Source organism: Psittacula echo, assembly GCF_963264785.1.
Source record: "Psittacula echo genome assembly, chromosome: 1".
NCBI classification, from domain to species: domain Eukaryota; kingdom Metazoa; phylum Chordata; class Aves; order Psittaciformes; family Psittacidae; genus Psittacula; species Psittacula echo.
In genome coordinates, this window is record NC_137735.1 from 54,939,439 (window position 1) to 54,962,313 (window position 22,875).

The 22,875-nt window shown below is 39.6% G+C and overlaps 1 protein-coding gene across 7 annotated transcripts in view; it reads left to right on the forward strand.

Annotated features, from left to right (window-relative positions):
- The first annotated feature begins 213 nt into the window (after positions 1-213).
- The window catches only part of NFKB1 (nuclear factor kappa B subunit 1), a 60,867-nt gene continuing 38,205 nt past the window's right edge, over positions 214-22,875 (forward strand). The window contains exons 1-4 of one of the 7 annotated variants that reach the window (XM_080621304.1): positions 214-334; positions 12,082-12,134; positions 13,270-13,354; positions 21,693-21,733. In XM_080621304.1, coding sequence (XP_080477430.1) covers positions 12,090-12,134; positions 13,270-13,354; positions 21,693-21,733 — 171 coding nt within the window. In that variant the 5' untranslated portion in view covers positions 214-334; positions 12,082-12,089. Of the gene's footprint in view, positions 335-10,548; positions 10,588-10,729; positions 10,771-12,081; positions 12,135-13,269; positions 13,355-21,692; positions 21,734-22,875 lie in introns of those variants that run through there. The other 6 variants (XM_080621307.1, XM_080621306.1, XM_080621305.1 and 3 more) reach the window with 6 other exon arrangements.

Sequence of the window (22,875 nt, forward strand, 5' to 3'; positions counted from 1 at the left end):
CTGCCCCCCATCGCCTGCCCGCTCCCGCCCCTCCCGCGCTGCCGGAACGTCAACGGGAATTTCCAGCCAGGAAGTGCGGTGGGCCGGGGGGCAGGCGGGGGCGGAGGCCGCGCAGGCCGGTGCCGCTCGGCTGCCCTCGCCAACGGGCTCGCGGTGGGGCGGGCAGACGGGAGGGAGGGAGGGAACGAAGGCGAAAGGGAGGAGGGAAAGTCCGCGAGGAGCTAGGGCGCGGGCGGCGCCGGCGGCGTCACGCCGGTTACATGGCGCGGCGCTGAGGGACGCGCGGCGCCGAGGGACCCACAACGGCAGACGAGGACGAGGAGCCGTGCCCCGGGTGAGCCTCAGGCAGCCCCTGACCCCGTCGCTTTCTGCCTTCTTCCTCCCCTTGCCCTCACCTCGACTTCTTTGCCACGGGCTGCGCTCCCTCCGTCCCGTGCCGCCGCGGCCCGACATGGAGCGAGTATGGGGTGGGAGCAAGCAACTGCGTTCTGCCTGAGCTGGGTCAGGGAGAGCGCTCTGGTAAGCTCGGTGCCCCCCGGAGGAGAGATTTACCGCCAGAAAGTGTGGCGCCGGGCAGCCGCTCGGCCGTGACCTCGGCCTGGGTGTGGACCGACCTCCCTCCGGAGCGCCGGGAGCGGCCGCCGCGGGGTTCGCGTGCGCTTGCCGCGGCGGCTGCCGCGAGTGAAGGGGTGGAAGGGAAGGCAGGCAGGCGGTCTTTGTCGTGTGGCGGGACTGGGGTGGTTGCGGAGCTCTGTGGGTCGTGCAGGTGCTGGCCCTGCCGGCGGAGTGACTGTGGAAGCCGGGAAGCGGCCACCGCTTCCTCCCGGCGCCGAGTTTCTGGAAAGGGTGATTCCGCCTCGTTGTTGTTGCACTGCTGGTGCAGGAAATGCCTCTCGCCTTTTCTGTGATTTATCACTTTAAGCACGTAGTAGGCTTTTCTGCTTCTGTGTGAGGAGACTTCCTAACTACGAAGGGGTGTCTGTGAAGGGCTGTCATGTAAAGCGAAAGAACTTTGAAACGCCAGCTTTGCTACGGTGCTTGTAGGCAAAGGGGGTGCTGCTTCTTAACGCTAGTGGTTTCGCAGATGACATCTGTGCTTAACCCGAGACACGGTTTGGAGTGTCTGCTGTTGTGTAGTCGGCGACTGGCCCTGAAAGTACAGAAGGGGTTAGCTGGGTTTGCTACTGGCAGCTTTGGGTGCCTTTGTCTTGGGTGAGGCTTGCAGAGTGTCACAAGTAGTATAAATAAAGGCTACTTTAAAGGTAGTAAATAGTGAGGTTTTTAAGGGTAACTTCATACTAAGTAGTGAGAACTTTCCGTGTTCATCATGGCAAGGAATATTATTAGGCTGACTGCTCTGTTAGATTTGACCTTAAACCCAAGAATATTTGGCTTCTCCTCGTTGCAATTATTTGTTTACCATTTGATGCTTTCTGCTTTAAGGGTAACTTTGATAAGGAAGCACTATCAAGTTATTTTGTGTAAACATAAAATAGGGTATGATTTCTGAACTGTAGTACAGATGAGCTGTGTGTTATTTGGCAATTATAGTAATGCAGTGTACTGCTATGTAATTTCATTTAAATAAGTAAACGTGAGTGCCTGAAAGCGTTTACCGAATAAGCCTTTGTAGGCAAGGGATCATCTGCTGCATTTCAACTTCCTGTTCCAAAATCTGTGCTAAAGAATAACATTTCAAAGAAAATACAGATATATTTTTTTTTTTAATGGTTTTAAAGTGATTGATTATATTTGGTATGTTCTGTGCTTCCACAGGCCTCTCTTCATTTATTTTGTTCACAGGGAAAATTAGTACCACGCAGATGAATTCTTTGCCATGCTCTTCTGCCTTACATGCTGTAAGGTACTACACAATCACTGTCAAGCTTACAGAACAGGGTTGAAAATACAGCAGTTTGTTTTTATTGGCATCCAGAGTCTCTGTGCTGTGTACTGAAAGTATCAACTTTTGAAATAGTATTTCAGCCAAAGCATTTTTAATTTTGTCAGAAGAGAACATAACTGCCTGTTCTAGGAAAGCGTTAAACAAGATGTCATTCTAAGACGTCATCCTGTCTGCAATGTTTTGTAATCTACAGGAAAGACTACAGTCTAATTGAGAAAACGAAAGAGGAAAAAGCAGCCCGTAACTATCCAGATGCAGATCCTCTGTTCTGTAAACTTGCCTGGCTTAAGAATTTAACTGACAGTTGTGCTGAAATATTACTGTCGTGATCTACCAGAGTGTGGAGATTTCAGGGAAACTCGGTGCTGAAATGTACAAGATCTCTTAAATAACGTAATCTGCAATACTAAACAGTAGGGGAAAAGCCTTTGTCTTTCCACCCTTTGTCCCTTTTTCAAAGGAAGATATGTCAATCAGTGTTAGAGTCATAAAAGAAGGATTTTTTTCTTCTCATGCAAGTAATGAATATACTTTAAGTAGAGCTAAGGTTGTAAAAACTGAGCACAGCTTTGTATCACTTTGTCATGTTGCGTGTTTTTTTAAAGAATAATGTTGTAGGAGATAAACTTCATATGTGTGTTCAGTTCAGTAAGCACCTTGGCAATGGTTTTGTGGTATATATTTTGAAATCAGAAGATTGTGCTGGGGGAAAAAAAAATGTTGTGGAAGAGAGAACAAGGAAATCTTGGCCGAGGGCAAGAGGGTAGAAAGCATGCAGTGAAACTTCATTTATAAGTACATTCAAAAATTTGCTGCTTCATTTATTGAAAAGCAGTAATTTAATTGCTTCTCATTTGCTATGTTTTTGACTTTTCAAACAAGTTTTAATAATAAATTTAAACTTTTTTTTCATTGAGATAGCATTATGTGAATTCAGTAATGGATAGCTACAAATAAATGTCACTGAAGCAAATTTGCTAACTAACAGATTTTTGAGTTTTTCATGAAAACAATGCTCTTCTTTTCATCACTGCCTTTTCCCAAAATCTTCCCTTGCCACTGTCACATAAATGCATGCAAACTCCAGAGGTAAGTGGCTAGGAATTAATGTCATCGTGCGTTTCATTGTAGAGTGTGGAAGTACAGGAACCAAGTTTTAAGGCCTGTGAGCCTTCGCTGTCAAGGATACTCCGTAGTGACTAGAAAAGTTAGGGTTCAGGTCTCACTCAAAAGTTAAGTGAATACAAAATGTTGCTTTGAATTTGCAAAGGTAGAGTGAAAGACTTTGTTTTACTAACTTACAGTTGGCTTTCTGATGTAGCTAGTGATGAGCAAATTCTGCAGTCTTTGGAGATTCTGGTTACCTGTTCTGTGTTTTCAGAGACCACTTCAAAATGTATTTGTTAAAATCATCTCGTCTTTCAGTGCTGTAAATGTTTGCCAACTCTAAATTCAGAAGTATTAGTCTTAAAGAAAAATGTTACTCATTTCCCTAAGCAACTAATGGAAATTGTAGGGTTAGTTTAAACTTTTTTTTCCCAGCATATTGATATCTTTTCTTTGATTGTCAGACGCAAAATAACACAGCTATTATAAAGCAAAGAGGATGCTTTATAATGAGAATTTCAGGCAAACGTTCTCGTTATAAATTCCTGGTCTTGGTCACTTTTAGCTCTGACACAGATATTTTAGAAGTGGAAGTTGTAATTTGATGATGTCCCTTAAATAAGCTGTGAGCCTTTCATGAAGTTCTATGTTGATAAGGTCATAATTATAGTTGTCATTTGCTGTGCCCTTAGGTCAGTCAGGCACTAAGTTTGCATCTAATTTTGAGCATAGAAATAATCCAGTGAGTCTTCTTCAGTGCTTTCGTTTAAACATATATTTTGCCAAAGCACTGTTGACTGTTTCAGAAGTCAGGCCTTAAAGATGTTTCAAATTGTTTTAGTCTCAAGGTGAAGTCCTTTGTTCAGGATTTAGGTGGAGCTGACAGGCCATGTGTGGGGAGGAAGCTACTGTTGCTACTACTATCAGTTTTTCGCCCTTTCAACTTTTATGTTATTTTGAAAAGCACTGCCAGATATAATTTTTTCTTAATTTAAAATGGAGAATTAGCTAAACTGAAATACTTCTGTATCTCATTGCATCCTTCAAGCAAACTGTACCGTTACAGATGGATCAAAAGCAAAGCAGGTCTGAGTTACGTGGTATTGGGTTTTTTTGTTTTCTTTGTTTCTTTTAAAGATCATATTTCTTTCTATCTGTTTGAACACTTACGGACAGATTTTAACACACAGATGAAGTAAAAACAAAGTGAAGAGATGTTTTTTGAGCCTTGGTGGGTTAGGTTACTGTAGAAAATAGGCTGCGGAAATTGTACTATTTACTGTTTATGGGTTTTTTAAAAAAGCCTTAGTAACCACTTTGCACCTGTAGATTTGAATCCTAGGGTGTAACTGCAGTGGTGCTAGACTTGGTTTCTACCTGTTTGGTTCCACTTACTGGTATTATTTAATGGACCATTTCTGTCATGTTGCTCTCAGTGGCTGTTCAAAACCAAAAGGACACTGAGAATCCCTTAGCTCACTTTTGTGTTTGCAGTGGTAACAGCCCTTGCTATTTTATGAGCCCTCTTCTGTTCATGAAGTGAGGGACTGTTGTCTTCAGTAAGACCCCAGATCCCATGTGGAAGTACCTGGTGATACAGCAAACCTTATGTGAAGTGGACTTCTGAAATCTTGGGTTTGCTTGGCTTCTGCTGTTACTTGGCTTTTCAGAAACTGTTCTTCCCCACCTCCCCCTCCCCCTCTCTAAAGGAAAAGGTTTGCTGTTTAATATTGATGATTCATTATACCTGAGGCTTACAGAATGGGTATGTGTGGCTTTTTAAGCTAAAATTTTACTTTGATGAACAACTTTGTATGAACTAAAACTATTTCTAAGGAACATTCAGTAATTCTTTTATCTGTAAGAAAAAGTAACAGTGTTTTAACGTGGTATTCAGGTTAGTTCAAGTAGCATTACCACCCTATGTGCTAAATACGGTGTAGTTACTGGAGTTGTTCTGCTGTGTTGAACCTCAGTGTTTTTACATGCACTTAGCATTATTCACATACAGGAGTAAGTTTGCTATCTATTTGAATACTGTTTATTCATTTGGTTTAAGTTGCTTTGAATGTGTTTTAACAAAAACACTTGATTCCAGCAATATCTTGGAAAAACTGTTTATGTCTTAATGGCATTGTAGTGTTTCCTCTTGTCATATTAGTTCACTGCTTTGACATTTGGAGAAGGAATAAAGCACCCAAAAATCGTGTTTGTAAAGATACTTAATAAAATGACCATTCAGGTAGTTCAGTTACTCTTTACCAAGTGAATTTCCTCATGATATGACTTTTTCTTCAAAGTTATAGTTTTCTGGTGTAATAAATTTGAGCCTAGATTTTCTGATTCAGAGCATCACAATTCTGCAGTCTTTTTAATACTTGTAATTGCTTTCATTTCCTAAACATCTTGTAGTATATATACTGTTGTCCAATAATGCATCTGCTCATGACTGAAAATATATGAATATTTTAACTTAAAAAGTTTTCTAATCTTAAAAATGCACAGAAAGAACTCCTAGGTCTCACCCAACAGGAAATAATAAGCAGACTTCATTAATAAGAAGAAGAGGCAATTTGTGTTGTTGTATTAGGAAAAACAAACAGTGTCGTTTGGGGTTATGTAGTGTTATTGCAGATGCAACAGTCTAAGTGTGAGAACAAGTCTGCAGAAGAAAGTAGTGTCTTCTCTAACAATTCCTTTTCTCACTTGTATACTTGAGAAATTATACTCAAATCTTTATTCAGAGATTACACGTCTCTGGCAGCTGAAGGAAAGTAAAAAATATGACTTCCGTATGCCGCTTTTGTGGAAATTAAGCATTGTTGAGTTTTATACTGAGAATACAGTTTCCTTAGAACAACATCCCCCTACATCCCGAGGCATTGAAGTCATAGATGGGGGAAAAAGAATAATAGTGAACTCTTAACATTTAAAGGCAAACTTCAAATTTCAAGTCAGTTTCATTACCAAGTTAAAATTCCCTAAAAAAAACCCTGTAGTTAATGGGGCTCCTTGTCAACTTGAGTGAGTTAGCAATCACCTCTCATGGTTTTTAAAATGCTTTTTCTTTCCTGTTTGTGCTAGAGATCTATGCCAGTAGTGTGAGTGAAAGCATGCATGAAGTTCCCTTAATGTTTTGGTTCTGTTCACTTTGTGTATTTTAAAATACTGTAACTGTTTATCACCTCTTATTTGGGTGTGTGACTTCAGAAACAGGTATAATTTATTAGAATGGATGCAATTGAAATAGTAGTTGAGAACGATATAAATAAAATAACCATTACTAAAACCTCTTCTGTGTTAAGACTTTGCTTGGTTAGTATTTGAGAGGGGGATGTCTCTCCTTCCCCTTTCCCTAATCTCCTTCTCCAGAAAGCTTTCTTCTGCAGCAGCTTCATTAGTGGCAACATTAGTTGTAGTTAGGAAGTACAAGGTGCTGGTAGCTAACACCTTTGAGAGTTTAATTGTGTAGACCTGCTTTAAGCTGGTTTGGACAGTATGTGTTCAAAATGCAAACAACTGTTTGTAATCTTGCCTGTGCAATATTCCCAGTGTTATTTACATTGCTTTTAACAAAAATAGGATTTATTTTTCTTCAGAAAACAATCTTTTATTGAGACTTCAAAAATTAAAGTGGTTAGAAGGACATGCACACTTTAAGGGTTGTCCACGTAACTTCAGTGTCCTCTGAAGCGTCAGAAGACCAAAGCCTGTATGTATGTGTGGCTTGCTATTTTGTGCTGAGTTAGAAAATATCAGTTCTCAGGCTTCCTTTTTTCCCCTTCATGTGCTTCTCTAAGAATATATTCTGCACCAAAAGGTTTTCGCCCTGGAGCTGTACTCCCAGTATTTTTGGAAAATAATTGGGCTACAAGAGAAATGAAGTGAAAGATAAAGTTGAGAGGAGGTGGACAGAGCTGAGGTGAAAAGGCTAGGCAGTGAAAGGAATGAGGAACATCCTGACTTCAGAGGCACTGCAGTGATGAAGGCTGGAGCCTAAACAACTTGGATCATCTCTCTGTTGTGTGAGAGCAGCCAATTCTGTCCTCTAGCCAAAAATGTCTCAGCAGCTCTTGTCCTGCCTCCAGTCCAGCCCTGACCCAGCAACTCACAATGTCTATTGCACAATACATTTCCCAGCATCTGTGTGTGGGAAATGCTGATCTGTATAGCAGTTGTCTCTATACAGATGCAGATTATGTTTTGCAAAGGGTAGAAAAGTGAGGTTCAAGGATGGCTAGTTCCCACTAAAAGTAAATAGTAATAATAAACAATACCAGGTAAAATGCTTTGTAGAGACTGTAAATACAACAGTTACTGTTTCTATCTCGATATTTCATAGCTGCTACAGGATTTCAGACAACTTGGTGCTGACCCTAAAAACATAGTACTCTGCAGTCAGGTAGTCTGCCATGTGTTATATCCCTGATGCAGCAAAAACCTTACAATATATAACACACAAATGTCTTTGCCTTTCATCCTTATTCTTCTCTATTTTTAATAACCAGAATAAACAGGCTAAGAGCATAATCACAGTGAATTTCATTACTTTGGTTCAGTGTCCAGTTAAAGAAGTTTATTTTTAACAGGTAAATTCCAGTGAAAGCCAAGTAAAAGAGAAAAAACACTTGCTAGAAAACTTGCAGAAAGAACTGTGCTTTCAGTATGTATATCAAGTCAGCTGAAGTGTAATAGTTGCATTTCTTGCATTGAGGCTTGCTTTCTGAATCTTAGCCTTGAAAGGTGAAATCTGAAATCAAATGATCAAGATAAGCAGAAATGAGAATTCTTGTTCCTGGATGAGAGTGTGCCTATGTTATGTTGTTTCTGTTTCAAATGCATGAACTTTTGGAAGCTTTAAAACACATACTCAGAATATGATAAATGAACTCATGTATTTCCAGCTGTGCCTATTTGTACCTGGTATTATTTGAGTATTAAGGAGCAGTGGTAATGCAACCAACCTTGGTTGGTTGGTGCAACCCCATCATGTGCAATATACATGTATGCATAGATCTGATGGGTTTTTTTTTTAGTTTTTCTCCCCTCCTCCTCCCTCCCCCCTTTTTTTTCTTAAACCTTTTTCACAGTGGCAACTGGCCCACTGTGGGAAGAAAGGAATACTGCAGGTGTACAAGCATCATGCAGACACACAGTCCCTCAGTAGGCACAGCTGTGTGGTTTTGGACAAGTTAGGCTGGTTTTTATGTTATTGCACTAAGAGTTAAATGACTTTCCTTCACCCACCTTTGAATTTTCACACTAAAAAATACAGTGAATTGAAATGTCTAGTTTTCTGTGCCCATTATCTGAAAGACTTTAGATGATCTTCAGGGTGGAGACTGTCATGGTTGATTGTGGTCTGCAGGTGTAGGGGTATTTTTTACTGTAGATGCAAGTTTGCAGTACTGTTTGTGGGAATCGGAGATTATGTGGGAAGCAGACATATGTAGTAACACAAACTTCCATAATTATAGAATCATAGAATGGTTAGGGTTGGAAAGGACCTTACAATCATCCAGTTCCAATCCCCACAAAACAGTTTTAATCCCAGTCAAGTGAGAGGTGCTTTTAACTTGACTTCTCTAAGATGTACATGGCAGCAAATATAGCATGGAAAAAACAATCTCTGCTCCAAAACACAGCTTGTGTAAGGAAAGAATGAACAAAGCTACTTGTGGTAGATGCTAATCTTAGCAGTTAATTCATGTAGGAAAGGTGTTTAGAAACTCAAGCAATAATAAGGGAAGAGGCCAATTAAAAATCTTATGCTAGGGTCTGTTTTTCTACAGATGTCTCTTTAGGTTTTGATCATGTTATTGATTCTCTGGATTTGCCTCAGTTTTCTCGTAACAGGAGGAAACCTTGGGTTTTGTAAACTCAATAAATCCTAAGGAGACAAATTCTATTTTGGAGGTAGGGTTCCCAGAACATTTTATTGGTTTTGAAAGAGGACAAAACATACAGTGAAACCAGGAGTGTTTTCAGTTTTCACTTAAAGGGGTCATATTAAACAGCTGGGTTAATTTTTGTCTAGGCCCTGAAAAAGCAATCAAGTGTCAGTTTACAAAGGCATATGTTTGCACATCTAAATTATCATGTGTTTATAATAAACTGGCTTAGTATTCAAGCCTGAGAAAATGTCTTTAATCTTTCCCCCAAACGCTGCAGCTGACTGTTGAGCACAAAAGATGTCAAGTAAGCGACACCTGTGGTTTTGGTGTGAGAGAAATTGCATTTAATACCTGGTTAGAAATTCATTAGCATGCACCTACAGCAGCTGAGTAGTATGTCAGTTGTCACCTTGCTTCTTCTGAGTATAACATTCATCTTTAATAACTGCTGTTTCGCTGTCATGACATCGGCTTTCTGGCTGATGCAGTGGACAGAAATTACCATTTTGATCAGGTGAAACTGAAGGGCTGATTCAGGTAGACATCGGTGTTACTTCAGGATGGATTCTAATTCTTATTTCGAAGTACTTGGAATGAAAAGTTTTCAGAAATACTGCCTCTCTGGTATTTTTGCACTGTGTTGAAGTTGTGTTGTAGAACTGTATACGTGACCGGGAAGCATAGCAGGTGTGAAAACTACGCCTGTCCCACAGAATTCTGCTGGACTGAGTGTCCAAGAAACTGCAGTCCAAGAAACTGGAATAAGGTGAAGAGTAGAACTTGCTGTTAAATTTATCATGTTGGACTTACAGAAAAAAGCTGTGAGAGGCTTTGTTTGAAAGTTTTGCAAGGAAGGATAGGTTTGGCAAACAGGCAGGTGGGCAGATGCTATTCATATTAGTTCCTTGGATTTTTTGTTTGTTTGTTTTTTCTGCAGAAACTCATTTACCGTGTCACATCTGGGTGCTTCAGATGCTTTGGAACACAGTTTTGTACATGTGACTTGTGAAATAATAAGTGATTAAATATGACACATCACAAATCAAGGCTTTTAGGACCAGTTTTTATTCTGCTTCTGCAGAAGAAGTCTGGCATTTGCACTCACAGTTACTTGTGAGTGCAAATCAGTATGCATCAGCAGAGTGGGTATTTTCTGATGCCTCCTAAGAAAATACTGGCTGCTGAGGTCTTCAGATTGTTTTCTGTAATATCTACGTCTTTAACTGGGAAGTGCTTGCCAAAAACTAAATTGCAGCTATTTCAGTAACCTGTCAATTGGTGATGAGGGTTATTTTCTTTCTATGGAACAGAATGGCAAATAAAAACATCTTAGTAAAGTTTTTTACATGCTCAAGGTTTTGTTATGCCTTGTATGTTGACTTTTTTTTCCATAAAGATTGCTAATAACAATAGCAAATTATTGACTAAACTAATGCTTTGTAGAATATGCCTGAGAGATAATGTGACTGACTGGCATTTTTTAATATTGCTGAAGTCCTGAGATAGATATATATATATTAGGTGATGAAGTAGATCATGGATGGCTTGAAGTACAGCATGGGCGGATGCTTGTTATCTTGTTTACTTATTTCTGCTGAAACCAGTTATTTTCTATTTGCTCAAGTACTGCAAATAAATATTACCCAGTAAATATTTCTCTCTAAGATTGAATTAAAACAGGTGAATGTTTTTATTTTCTAGGTTAAAAAATAACGTTATCCTCATGGACCTGGAAGCTATCTGGGTGTTAAGTGTCTCCTGTTTCTTCATTTTAGGTTTTCTTTCATTTTCTACTTGTGTGGGATGGATGGTTATCTGTTGTCTTTGGCGCTTGTTAGCAAGCTGAGTTAAGCCTCTGTTAAAGTGAAGTATCTAAGTATTCCAAGTTTCTTTTTACTATTTGCCTTTCTAGTTCCTGTAGAAGGTACACTGTGACTCAGTTTTTCTTTACTGGTTTGCTAATGACTTGCCACTCTCAGTTTTCACCGTTCGCTTTGCTGGAAAACATGGCTCATGTTCATTGTACTGTCTGTGGTGGAATATGAGGGCCAGTGACATGTTTCTGTCTTCTGTTAGATACTAACCTCACTTAAAGTGTCTGCCTGCATGCAGATAAGAGTCTCTTGAAATAGTCACTATAGTGACTTCCAGATGTTCCCTTGGCGAACCTTTTTTAGTAAGATCAACATAAGTGAAATTGTAATTCTTTCAATAACATCAACATGAAAGAAAATAACACTAATCTTTTTCAGTAGACCTAATAAATTCCTAACAAAATTTCCAAGCTCTGCTACTGGCTTGCTACTGGCAAAAATTTCCCAGTGTTCAGCATTTACATGTAGACTTGTGAGAGAGGGTTAGGTATGCTGTACATCCATAATTGTCATTGTCAGCGCTGAGTTGTTGTGGGTGCCAAGCACTTGTGGAACTCTGGAAATAAAGGTGTACGAAATTAGACAATGTTTCATAGCTGTTTTTATTTAAAGAAAAAATACTGGATGCTCTTTCTTGGACATCTTTATCTTTCATTTAGTATTATTTCACAAGAAAACTGTTAGGGTTCATTCATGAATGCTCAGTCTTTTTACTGTATAAAAATATAGAGACCTGCATTTGCTAAACCATGGTAATGACTTGGCTGAAAGTCTAATGGCAGAGCAAAGACAGAAACAAATTAATTCCTGATTTTAAGAAATTGTTACTTCAGGACTTTGGCTGTAATTTTTAGTTGCTTTGGGAGCAGGCAATGGAAAATCCTAGCTGTAGTCTCTCCTGTCCTTAGCTTGTCTTTTGCAAATTATAAAGAATTGAAGAGTAATTTAGAAATTGTTACCATGAGTAAAATAAGGGTCAGATACGGGGCTTTTAATTCATAGAATCGTAGAATGTTTTGGGTTGGAAGGGACCTTAAAGATCATCCAGTTCCAACTTTGTGCTGTGGGCAGGGATGCCTTCTACTAGACCAAGTTGCTCAAAACCCCGTGCAACCTGGCCTTGAATGCTGGCAGGGATGGGGCAGCCACAGCTTCTCTGGGCAACCTGTGCCAGTGTCTCACCACCCTCATAGTGAAGAATTTTTTCATAATGTCTAATCTAAAGATACTGGTGTACATTGGGTGAAAAAAAAGAAAAAGAAAAAAAATGAGTGTTCTGATCATGTCTTTTGTGTTTCAGGATTTAAAATGGCAGGAGAAGATTCCTATATTATGGGAGTGTCTGATCCCCAAGTAAGTGGGTTTGTGTATTTTCAATATCCTTGTATTTTCTCCTAGCTCTCTGTTCTGCATTTCTCTCGTATTGTCCTGTCATTTCCTAGGCTTTACAACATGGTGAATAAAAGCATTGTAGTTACTGGCAGAAATGAGGTTTGGGGAAATCTAGGGGTTTTTTTCTCTAAGGTATTTTTATGTCACCTGCAGCTTGCTTTGCCACTGGTGAAATGCTGAAATTAAAAGGAAAGCTAGGCCTGCTGGAAGAAGCAATTGAAAAAATACTAATTTTTATGCCCTGCCTGTCTGTGACACTTGCTCTGAAATTTATTCTGTGGTTTCTTTATGTTCTATCTGAAAATAAAACCCCTTAGGCCCTAAAAGGCTCCTTTGTATGATTTTTTTTGGAAAATTTTCATTGACACTGATGACTGAAATGTTCATTTGCTCACACAGATCAGAAGGCCAAGCTCTTTAGAAGCTCTTCCTGGTCTATTAGGTCATTTCATGATTCATTTGAATTATGAAATTGGTGCTTGAATGAAAAGTTTCAGATAATTTCTACTGAATTTCCAAAAAGAAACTATTTTCTCCCTTGTGCTTGCTGCACTTTGGAAGAAGATAGATTTATACCTGACAACATTTACTATGAGTTAAGACATGTCAGAGTTCAAAAAAAAAAACAAGCTCCCAAACTTCTACCTGGTTATATACTGTTTTCTTGCATTAGAGCTTGTAAATATATTTACATAAGGAGTGTAGTCTGGTGGGGTTTAGTCACAGAAGTGAAAATGAGAACTCGCAGGGTCTCACCAGTGCGTTGAGCAAAGACATCTAGGGTCAGATTTTCAGAATGTACTGTATAAGCTCTTTTGAATATATAGTTGTCAGCACACGTAAGCAAAATGCGTACTTCGAAACTGCACTGAGCTCAGTGTGGTCTCATGATCCTGGTGGAACTTGGTCAGTCCTATCAGCTTTGCTTGCGCTGCTGTTGCCAACCAAAAGATAATTCATATAAAATGTTTGTGTACTGCACCGGTGTGTTTGCAATCTCAATATTTGCAGAGAACTTTAAAATTCTTTGCTCATAGATGTTTTATAAAATTATGTGTATATGTAGTAATGAAGAGTGTATTTTATTTTGACATAGATGTTTGCGATGGATCAGTTCATGGGAATGAATGCATTATTTAATAATACAAATTACATCACACCAGACTTGCCACTACGAACAGGTATGAATTGTTGCTGTTTGATTGCTGTTTCTTTTAGTTATTTTTTATGTGGAATTCTTTTCAGAGGCTTTTCTGTTTGCACTCTTGTATTTCATAATGTGAGACCCCAAGGTTGTCAACTAGGCTTTTTATTACACCCTTATGCATCTCTTTCTTGCCCTCAGGAAACTTTCAAAAGTACGGCAAATCTGATTTTATTTTGGCTTGTACAGAAAGTGAAAGTTTCAATTGGCTAAATGGTTTGAGTGACCGAAACGCTTTGAGTGACCTATTTCTAGGCATCCTTAGTGACCTACATGTTTGTATTGCCAGATGCGGCATATACTTTATTTTTGATTTTGACTGGTGTTTCATATGTCGTAATAATTCTTAAGGTACTTGGTTTTCACTAATAACATGTAGAATATGTTCGACTTCCTGTAGCATTTGAATCTATTTTTCCTTTTCAATGACTTGTCTGTTTCCTGTGAAGCGGCAATCTGGTATTAAAGGGACCTGACAATTTCCTGAATAATAACACAGATTTAAAAGTTCAGAGTCAAATTTTGCAACCAACTGCTGCAAATAAACAAATACTATTGTGCAGAGGTCTGATACGCAGTTCTTCTTTCAGTATGGTTTCACAACAGTTGTATCAAATAGAAGTGTGTTATTTCTCAGCCAATAGCTTGATTAGCCTTGATCTGGTTTTGGTTATTAAATTTCTTCATAAGTATTACTTCTCCTTAAATGTAGAAAACTCTTTTTTCCTGCAGTTTTGTTAGAATAACTGATACAAACGGAGGAAGGAAATAAAAATTTATTTAAATATGTGAGGCTTTTCTTGATATATATCTCCAATAATATACCTACAGTATAGCTATTACTGTCTTTTAACATGACAACTTTTTGATTTTGACCTGTTTGTTGTATCAGGGTGTAACTGGTTATCTTCCGTATTGCAGATTGCTGCTTGTTGTTGTTGTTGAAAATGCAAATCACTTTTTTACAATATTTCATACACTGACATACATACATTGACTGCAGTGAAGGTGTGATGGGTAAAATGAAATAAAAAATTAGCTTTTTAATTCATAGGTAAAGTAACAAATACTGATTTAAAAAGAAAAATTAAGGCATGCTTATTGCTTCAGTGTTTCCTGGTTTAAACAATATTTCAGTTTTCTTGACTGAATAGTAGCAAGAAAGGATCAAGAAACATATGGTACAGATAATTCTGTATCAAGATAAAATGTCCTGATGAGCTAAGCTCTTGAGAAATACGGAGGAGCATCCAACAAATTAATGTTGAAATCATTTGTAGTGTGTTTTTATTAAGGCAGATAAAATTGTTCAGTAAGACTCATCTGTGTAGGATTAAAGGGCTTGTACATTGTATGCTAAGGGTTGGGGTTTTTTTGCTGTTCTCCCAGAGTTTCTGTGGAACAATTAAGGTTATTGGAATTTTGATTTCCCCATAATGATCTCTTACATGTACCTTTTAAGCTTGCTCTGTACTCCTCATGCCAGACTCATTCCATACAAATTATTTAGAGATATAAAGCTGATTTTCAGATATCTCTGTCCTGTCTGAACTAGAAAACAGCTGTTTTTAAAACCATGTAGGGGAGTCAAGAATTCACTGAGTTGTGCAGTCGCAGAAAACTCTTCCTGGGCTAAGCCTAGCTCTATTGTTAATTTGCAGAGTTGTTCAGAAAAGGCCATTTTTAGTGGCATTGCTCTTGTATACAGCTGCACTATATGAGGTACAAAATGGTATTTAATAAAGGATTACGGATTTCAGGTTTTCACACACAAAAAGTTAACCACAGGTTTAAGTATGTATCATTTCAGTGGGATCTGTTGGTGCCATAGTGATTTTGTTTGAGTAGTATCACTATAATGCTTACTTACTCCCCTGCTTGAGACTATGTTGTGTTAATTACTATGGACTAGTTCTTCAGCTATAAAGTAGTAAAAGAACTTGCATATTATGCTTTAGTTGTTTCCAGGCAGGAACTAATGATTTCTTTTTACACAGCAAGACCAGTTAAAAATTCTCTTGGGACTTTCCGAAAGTACTTCCAGCTGGGACATGGAGAGGGTAAAATAAGTGTTCCAAAAAGGATTTTTCTCTAGGACAAATGGATGATTTAAAAAGAAAGAACTGAAGACATTAATTGTTCCTCATCATTTGGTGTAGTACCTACATCTTTCAATCTGCGCATTTGTAAATGCACAATGTCAGACTTACTATATTGTCAGACAGGTTTAATATATAACTGTAGATTGTGATATCATGCCAGTGTAGCTGAATCAACAAATAGCTGGGGAATTTGGGGACTTTCTGATGATAGATGTTCTGCTATTATGTTAACATTTACAGTAACAGTAGAAGACCTTTGAGACTTTCTCAGTGAGGTTGTCAGTGCTCAAGGGTCTTTGCTTGTTTCTTTATCTCTCTTGTGTGTCAGTTTTAAGTAAAAAATTTGACTTTTGGCTCTAAAGCTGTAGTAGGTAGTTACATGGTTCAAGTTCTATGTTTATATCTAATTCTAGAAAGAGAAGTAGTTTATGTCTTTGGTGACAAAAAGATGTATTTATAACAAGTGCAGTAACAGTGCAAACTGCAGGACTGAGCTGTGTGTTTAAAACATCACCATCAGCAAAGACAGTATGTCATGAAGTCAACTGCCTCTTTGGGAAGTATCCTGCCTTTGAGAGTTAGGTACCAGTCCTCATTGGCATCTGGGATGGAGTGAGCATTACCCATGGCATGTATTTAGGCTGTGTAAAAGCAGATGTGCATCAGTGTGATGTCCACTGTGGAGTGAAGGGACAAAGTGATGCCTTAAATTGGAGAGGAAATGGGCAGAGCTCTGAGCAAAGTGTTTTACAATTTTGAGTGTTTCTTACTTCTTCCTGGTTATTCAAGGCCATCTACAACCATGTAACATAACAATCTGCATGCCAGTTAGAGGTGGTTTAGGGAACTGGTTAATTGTTTGGGGAGGTAGGGGTTCTGGTCTAAATAGCTGTTGGCAATAAGGTGTTGCGGTTTTGAACCTGTGAAGTTGAAGCAGGACTATCAGAAGCTGAACAGTTTTGCCTGGAGGCTGCTGAAATTAGTTTTCTGGTATTTCTTTAACCGCCTCTGCCCACCTTCTGTGATGCTGTTGGGAAATGAGACGGAAGGGCATGGGCAAAAAAGAAGGCACTTATAAAAATCTTTGTTTCGTATTTTTTCAGAGAGGTAATGTTAGAGGTTCAAGGGAGCCTGGCCATCACCACAAGTTAGATGAGTGTTCATTTTTCCTGTCTCATAGCGCTGGCCCTAATCCTTAGAAGCATGAGCAGACTTGCATATTGCATCTGGTGTTTTCTTTAGGTCTCTGTGCTTGTATTTTGAAGAGTAAACAGAAGGAAGAGAGAGGTTACAGCTCATGAGCTGCTTGCTTTAAACATCATTCTTTGAACACTGAAATGCTGAGATGCAAGAGAGTGTTCCTGTGCAGGTGAATTACTGAAGAGGAGGACATACAAATGTTATCATAGGCCTTCAGGAAGGATAAGACACCTGATCTAGAGTCTGAGCTTTTAGTAGCAAGGTACCACAGCCAATATGGACACAAGAGGGTTGCTGTTGGATTTAACAATCCAGATTTAGAGGCTATGAGCGTTTTCATCCATGTCCACAAATCAAAACAGTGCAGAATTACAAGGGTGAGATGTCTGTTCTGGGGGACTCACAGACAGGAGGTGAGGGGGAGCTTGACCACAGGTGCTTGCAGGTGAAATTGAATGGCCTTAGGTACTAGGTAAGCAGTTAGATAAAGGGCCTCACTAGTCCTGCAGTTCTGCAAGGGGCATCCCACTAACCTCAGAAGACACCTGGTTTCTTGACTTTGCTGTCATGGGAAGAAGGAACCGAAAGGGAGCCTAAAATGGGTGCTCCTTTGGGAAGCGTGTGTGCAGGGTGTGGCCTGTCAAGAGGAAGAAAGAATGTAAGTGGTGGGAGTGTAAAGATGCAGGAGAGCCTCTGAATCAGGCAGGAAGGAAAATGAAGAAATGTAGCAGTTGAAGAAGACGGGAAGTCAGAATGTGACGCAGGCTGGAGGGGAGGCAGTGGAATGCGAGTCAGTCTCTGGCAACCAAGGAGAGAAGACAGAAAAGGAAGCACTTGAAGCATACCCAGGATGAGGCAGTCTGCGCTAATCCTCCTCCAGGCTGGAGGACTGCATGTTTTAGTTGCAGTTCTTAGCTCTTCTGGCTGCAGCAGTGCCAGGCAAGTCAAGAGGAGTGCTCATGTCAAAACTTGGCTCTTGGCAACAGTGAGAGTCATCTCTGCATAGAGGCCAGCTCCATGTCTGTATGCGGCTTCAGCCTCTCTGCGGGGCAAAAGTAGAACTTAAGTTCTACTTAGACATTAAGCAGCATTCCTTCTTGTGGTTCTTTAACACTTAAGAGGGGGCTGCTCATTAAACAAGAACTTGAAGCAAGCAACTTTCCAGACTAGAACAGGGGTGCAAAAGATCGTCACAAATCCTGTCATTACTGGTCCCTTTGACAAGGTGTACATCTTCACGTTTCTGCTATCTGTCTACTTAAACCAGACATGCCTACTAATAAAAGTGACATACTAAGATCTTCCCTGTGCAGAGCACTAGACATCTTTTCTTTTCCCCGTGGGAAAGGGTGAGATAGAGGAAGAAGGAACCACATGTAGCCGATGTTAGGCTGTCTATCCAATGTACTTCTGGGAAGTATTCAGAATTTAGTGAAGACAGCTGTATGAGACCTTTCACTAAGTGACCAGCAGGTCGAAGGAAGTTCCTGCCCTTCTACTCTGCTCTTGTGAGACCCCACTTGGAATTTTGTGTACAGTTCTGGTGACCTCAAGATAAGAAAGGCATGGAGCTGTTGGAACAAGTCCAGAGGAGGGCCACGAGGGTGATCAGGGAGCTGGAGCACCTCGCATTTGAAGAAAGGCTGAGAAAGCTGGGGCTGTTCAGCCTGGAGAAGAGAAGGCTGTGTGGAGACCTCATAGCAGCCTTCCAGTATCTGGAAGGGGGCTATAAAGGGTGCTGGGGAGGGACTCTTCATCAGGGACTGTAGTGATAAGACAAGGACTAATGGGTTGAAATTTAAACAGAGGAAGTTCAGGTTAGATGTAAGGAAGAAGCTCTTTATTGTGAGGGTGGTGAGGCACTGGAACAGGTTGCCGAGAGAAGTTGTAAACACTTCATCCCTGGCAGTGTTCAAGGCTGGGTTGGACGGAGCCTTGGGCGACGTGGTCTGGTGTGAGGTGTCCCTGCCCATGGCAGGGGGTGTTGGAACTAGGTTATCTTAAGGTCCTTTCCAACCTTAACCATTCTATGATATGATTCTATGATTCTAAGTAAAATCCTTTTTATAGTCGAAGTAATATGCTATTGATACTTGGAAGTTACCTTGAATATTGCTGACTTATTTTTAAGTAGTATTTCAGATGTAATTAAATATCTTGCATTAGAGTGCTTTCTCTGTACTGTTCAGTTGGTATACTAGATAATCACTTAGTCATTGTAAGAGAGGCAGTGTTTAGTCACCAGACCCAAAGGTTAAAATAAGACCTCACAAAACTTTGTTGTAAGTACATTGGTATATGATTCATGATAACAGATATCTAATTTGCCTTTGGACATTTACACTGCACATTTTTTGGACTTTCCTAGTATTAGTATGGAAGATTTTTTTTTTTCTAATCAGTATGCTTATATGCTTTTTATAGGCTTTTTTTCCTGAGGGGCCATAAGAACCACAGTCCTAAGTTCTCAATTTTCCTGAGTTTTCACAAGTGCTGTGCAAGGTGAAAACATTTCACCAACACAAAGGATTCCCCTTGAGCTTTCCAATAGGCCAACATAATGTATATCACTGTCTTAGGAGTTTGCATTTCCTTAGGCTGAGGAAAAGTTGGAACCCAGATCTGCTGGATCCTGGGAGACTGCTGCAGCCCATTAGCTGTTGGATAAAAGAGAACTTCCTTTTCTGGCTAATGCATAAGAGAAAGCAGTAGTATTTTGTGCCAATACTAACCCAGTGTATATGCCCTGAAAATGAATTCCTAAGGGGAGAACAGCCAAAGGACAATTACTTGGCAGATCCTGCCCTGGAGGCTTGGTTGAAAGTTGAACTGCACAGTTGTAGTTTAGGTGCATATTTCTGCCAGTGCTCAGGAGATACAAGGCCTGTGGATTGTTCAAGTATAAAATTCTACATGCCTAAAGCGTGAGGTGTGTTAGAGGTCTGTGAACAGAGGTCTTAAATTTAAGTGCTTATATAATGCTTAAACCCAACTCAGCTCATCTGGACTCCATGTTACAGACAAAAACTGAAACATAAAGCTGCACAGAAGCTAAATGTTACTCTGTCTTTTAAAGTTTCTGAAGTCAAAACTATTTTTTATTCGTTCTAATGTAAGAGGTTGTGTAATGGTCTTGAGGCAATTGTTTTGCATGTCTTCAAAATTTTAATTTTAGCACTGTTTACTTTTTCACAGGAAAAGCATTGGACTTGGGAAATAAATCTTTGTATGTGTAATTGTTGTGACTGGCATTTGCAGTATAACTTTGGCATGAAGCTAATTCAGTTGCTGAGTCAGCTAACTTCAACAGCAAAATACTAATGCCATCTATTAGCATATTTATCAAAACTCTCATGTTGAGAGAAGCCTGTTCAGTTAAGACCTGTGTTGACTAAATACATGGATGTCTGTTTTATTAAAGTGAATTTGTATTGAGGAGCTGAGAAGGATGCACGTAGTCATATTACAAAGTATAAATTAATGAATCCTTTGTCATTTTTAATTATCAGTTACCAATAGGCCTATTGGCAAATTGAAATTGTTACAAGTATGTAGTTCTTTGCTGAAGCCAGGTACTGCCTACTTGAGGTGGCTGGATTGTGTGGTACTTACAGATAGTGCAGTTGTTCAGAGGCAGATTACACCTGGATGGTGACATGGCATGGTATGGTTTTAATCGAGTGCACATGATGATACATAATTTCAACAGTGATATAGCTGGCAAAATATTATGTAGGTATTCACAGTGAAGCTGTCATTTGGTATCTGCTTTGATATCAATCGAATTTTTAGCATTGAAATCCAGACCTTCTCTTCTGCTTATCAAGAGCCAGGAAAGAAATCACACTGTTCAGAACTGTCGTTGTCAGACTCAGGAGTGGCTTGCATTTTAAGAGGTATTTCACAGCCATCCACAGAATCACAGAATCCCAAGGGTTGGAAGGGACCTCAAAAGATCATCTAGTCCAACCCCTCTGCAAGAGCAGGGTAACATAGAGTACATCACACAGGAACTTGTCCAGCCGGGCCTTGAATATCTCCAATGTAGGAGACTCCACAACCACCCCACCTAGAGAGCTTTCCTGTTCGGTGTAAATAAATCTAAACAGTCAGAGTTGGAGCTAAGCTTTGATCAGGTGATGAATTCTTAACTCTGGTGGCACTGAGTTCTCACTGGATTTAGGTTTGCTCGAAGGCTATTTAAACTGGTTTATGGTATGAAGTTTGCCAGTATTCATAGAGTAGTACAAGACAGAGTTGTTTAAGGAAGCCTTCTTTGAAAGACACAAACAGAATTTCAGTAGAACGTAATGCTGTATTTGGCATCATGCTCAAACATGGATTTCCTTATAGAGTCTGTGTTTGTAGTCAAATAAGCTGTGTTCAGTGTTTTTAGAGGCAGAGCAAAACTGTATATTTAAAAGTGAATCTGAAATTATTAAAAGAATGTAAATTGTTTAGTATCCTCAATTCCAGGATATTTTTTTTAAGCAGTTCTGACTGTTAGGGCATGTTGAGACAGCTTAAGTTCCTTCTGTATTCCATACCTCAGAGCTTCCCATTGGCTGTCTCTAGGCTTTCAAAAGCACCTATTCAGTAGGAAGCCCTGGGGCCAAAAGCTTGTGAGTATAGTGTTTAGAGCCCAAGGGGTTTAAACACAAAAGTTAACCTTAGCTCAGGAAGGCCAGGCTGCTTGTCAGTGGCAAAGGGAGGATCCTGTTCTTACCATTGCAAGTTTCAAGTGAGTGATCAGAGTTGCCCATTAAGGCTCTCTGAGCTAAAATGAACTTTTTTGAGTTAATCCTTCTTACTCTACTGGTCTTAGGGAACACTGGAAATGACAGACTGTCAATTGATTAAATTATTTATTAACATTTAAGTACAGAAGATGCTTAGATGCTTTCCAAAATTTTATCTCAAGACATTCAAGGGCATCAGTTTTACACTCGCAATTTATGTGTCATAGTAATAGAAATATAATTTCTATTATGACTTTTCTTTCTTTTATTTTAGCAGATGGACCGTATCTTCAAATCATAGAACAGCCAAAACAGGTAAGAAGAGCATTACATTTTGCAAATCTTTAAGGTACCTAAGTCACTATGTTCAGCTTTAAATAAAATTATGACTTGAGATGAGAAAAAGAGAGTATTGAAGAGGTTGAACTCTCATAACAAATGTGGCACTAAACCGTGAGCCGTTTTTCCTCTCACTTTTGTAGTTAAATTGTTTCCTGTTTTGTTCTGTTTTCGTCTTTGTGTCTCTCTGGAAGTGTAATAAGACAAAAAAAAAACCAACCCCAAAAACCAAAAAACAACAAAACCAAAGACCCAAACCAGAACTGGGAGTTTTAAACAAATGTCTTTTTAAGCACACACTCTTCATCTCAGAAGTGGCTCTTACAGTACCCCTATATTTTGAAACTGATTAGACCAAATGTGGAAAATTCTCACAATTTGTTTCATGTTTCTTGAAACACAAGAAGGAAAACCCAGCAATGTTTCAGTCTGTTCCCAAGTTACAAGAACTTTTGACTTGTGCTTTGTCATCGCATTCGTTGTCCTTTGAGATTCCTTTCATCACAGTTGCTGTTTTGAATAACCAAGATAAATACTTGAATGAATTTTTTTTTCTGTGACAAATGAGTGTCTAACAAACACTCACTTGTGCTCCTCTGACAGTATAAAAGTCATCCCAATGCACGGGTTATTTTTCATTCACCTGAGGCACAAAGTAATAGCTGGGTGAAGGTTGCCCTGAAGTATACCGGGTATCGTTCCCCTTTTAGCTGGTGCCCTCAGCAATTACAATTCACCCTAAAGCTGTTACAGTATGGAGACCTTTTTTCTGCCTCTCCTGATCAGTTGCATAAAATTCTACCTTATGGAGCTGTTCAGTAGAGAAGGGAAGAGGGTGACTAAAAGCTGTTCCATCCTTCCTTTGGTCTTCTGCAGAAACATGCCACAATCCAGCCTTCCTAGCAGGAGGCAGTAGAGAACATTTATTTCATCCACAGACCAAATCGGTTTTGTGCTTGAGCATCCCTCCAGGAATAAGGACGCTTCATGGTCACAGGTGAAATAGCAGTGCACTGTGAACTCACAAGAATATGCTCCCTCTTCCTCGTTCCTTTACTTCATCCCAAATCAGGCTGTGTCTTTGCATGGTGTATCCTGCAGTGTGCAGTACCTAAGGG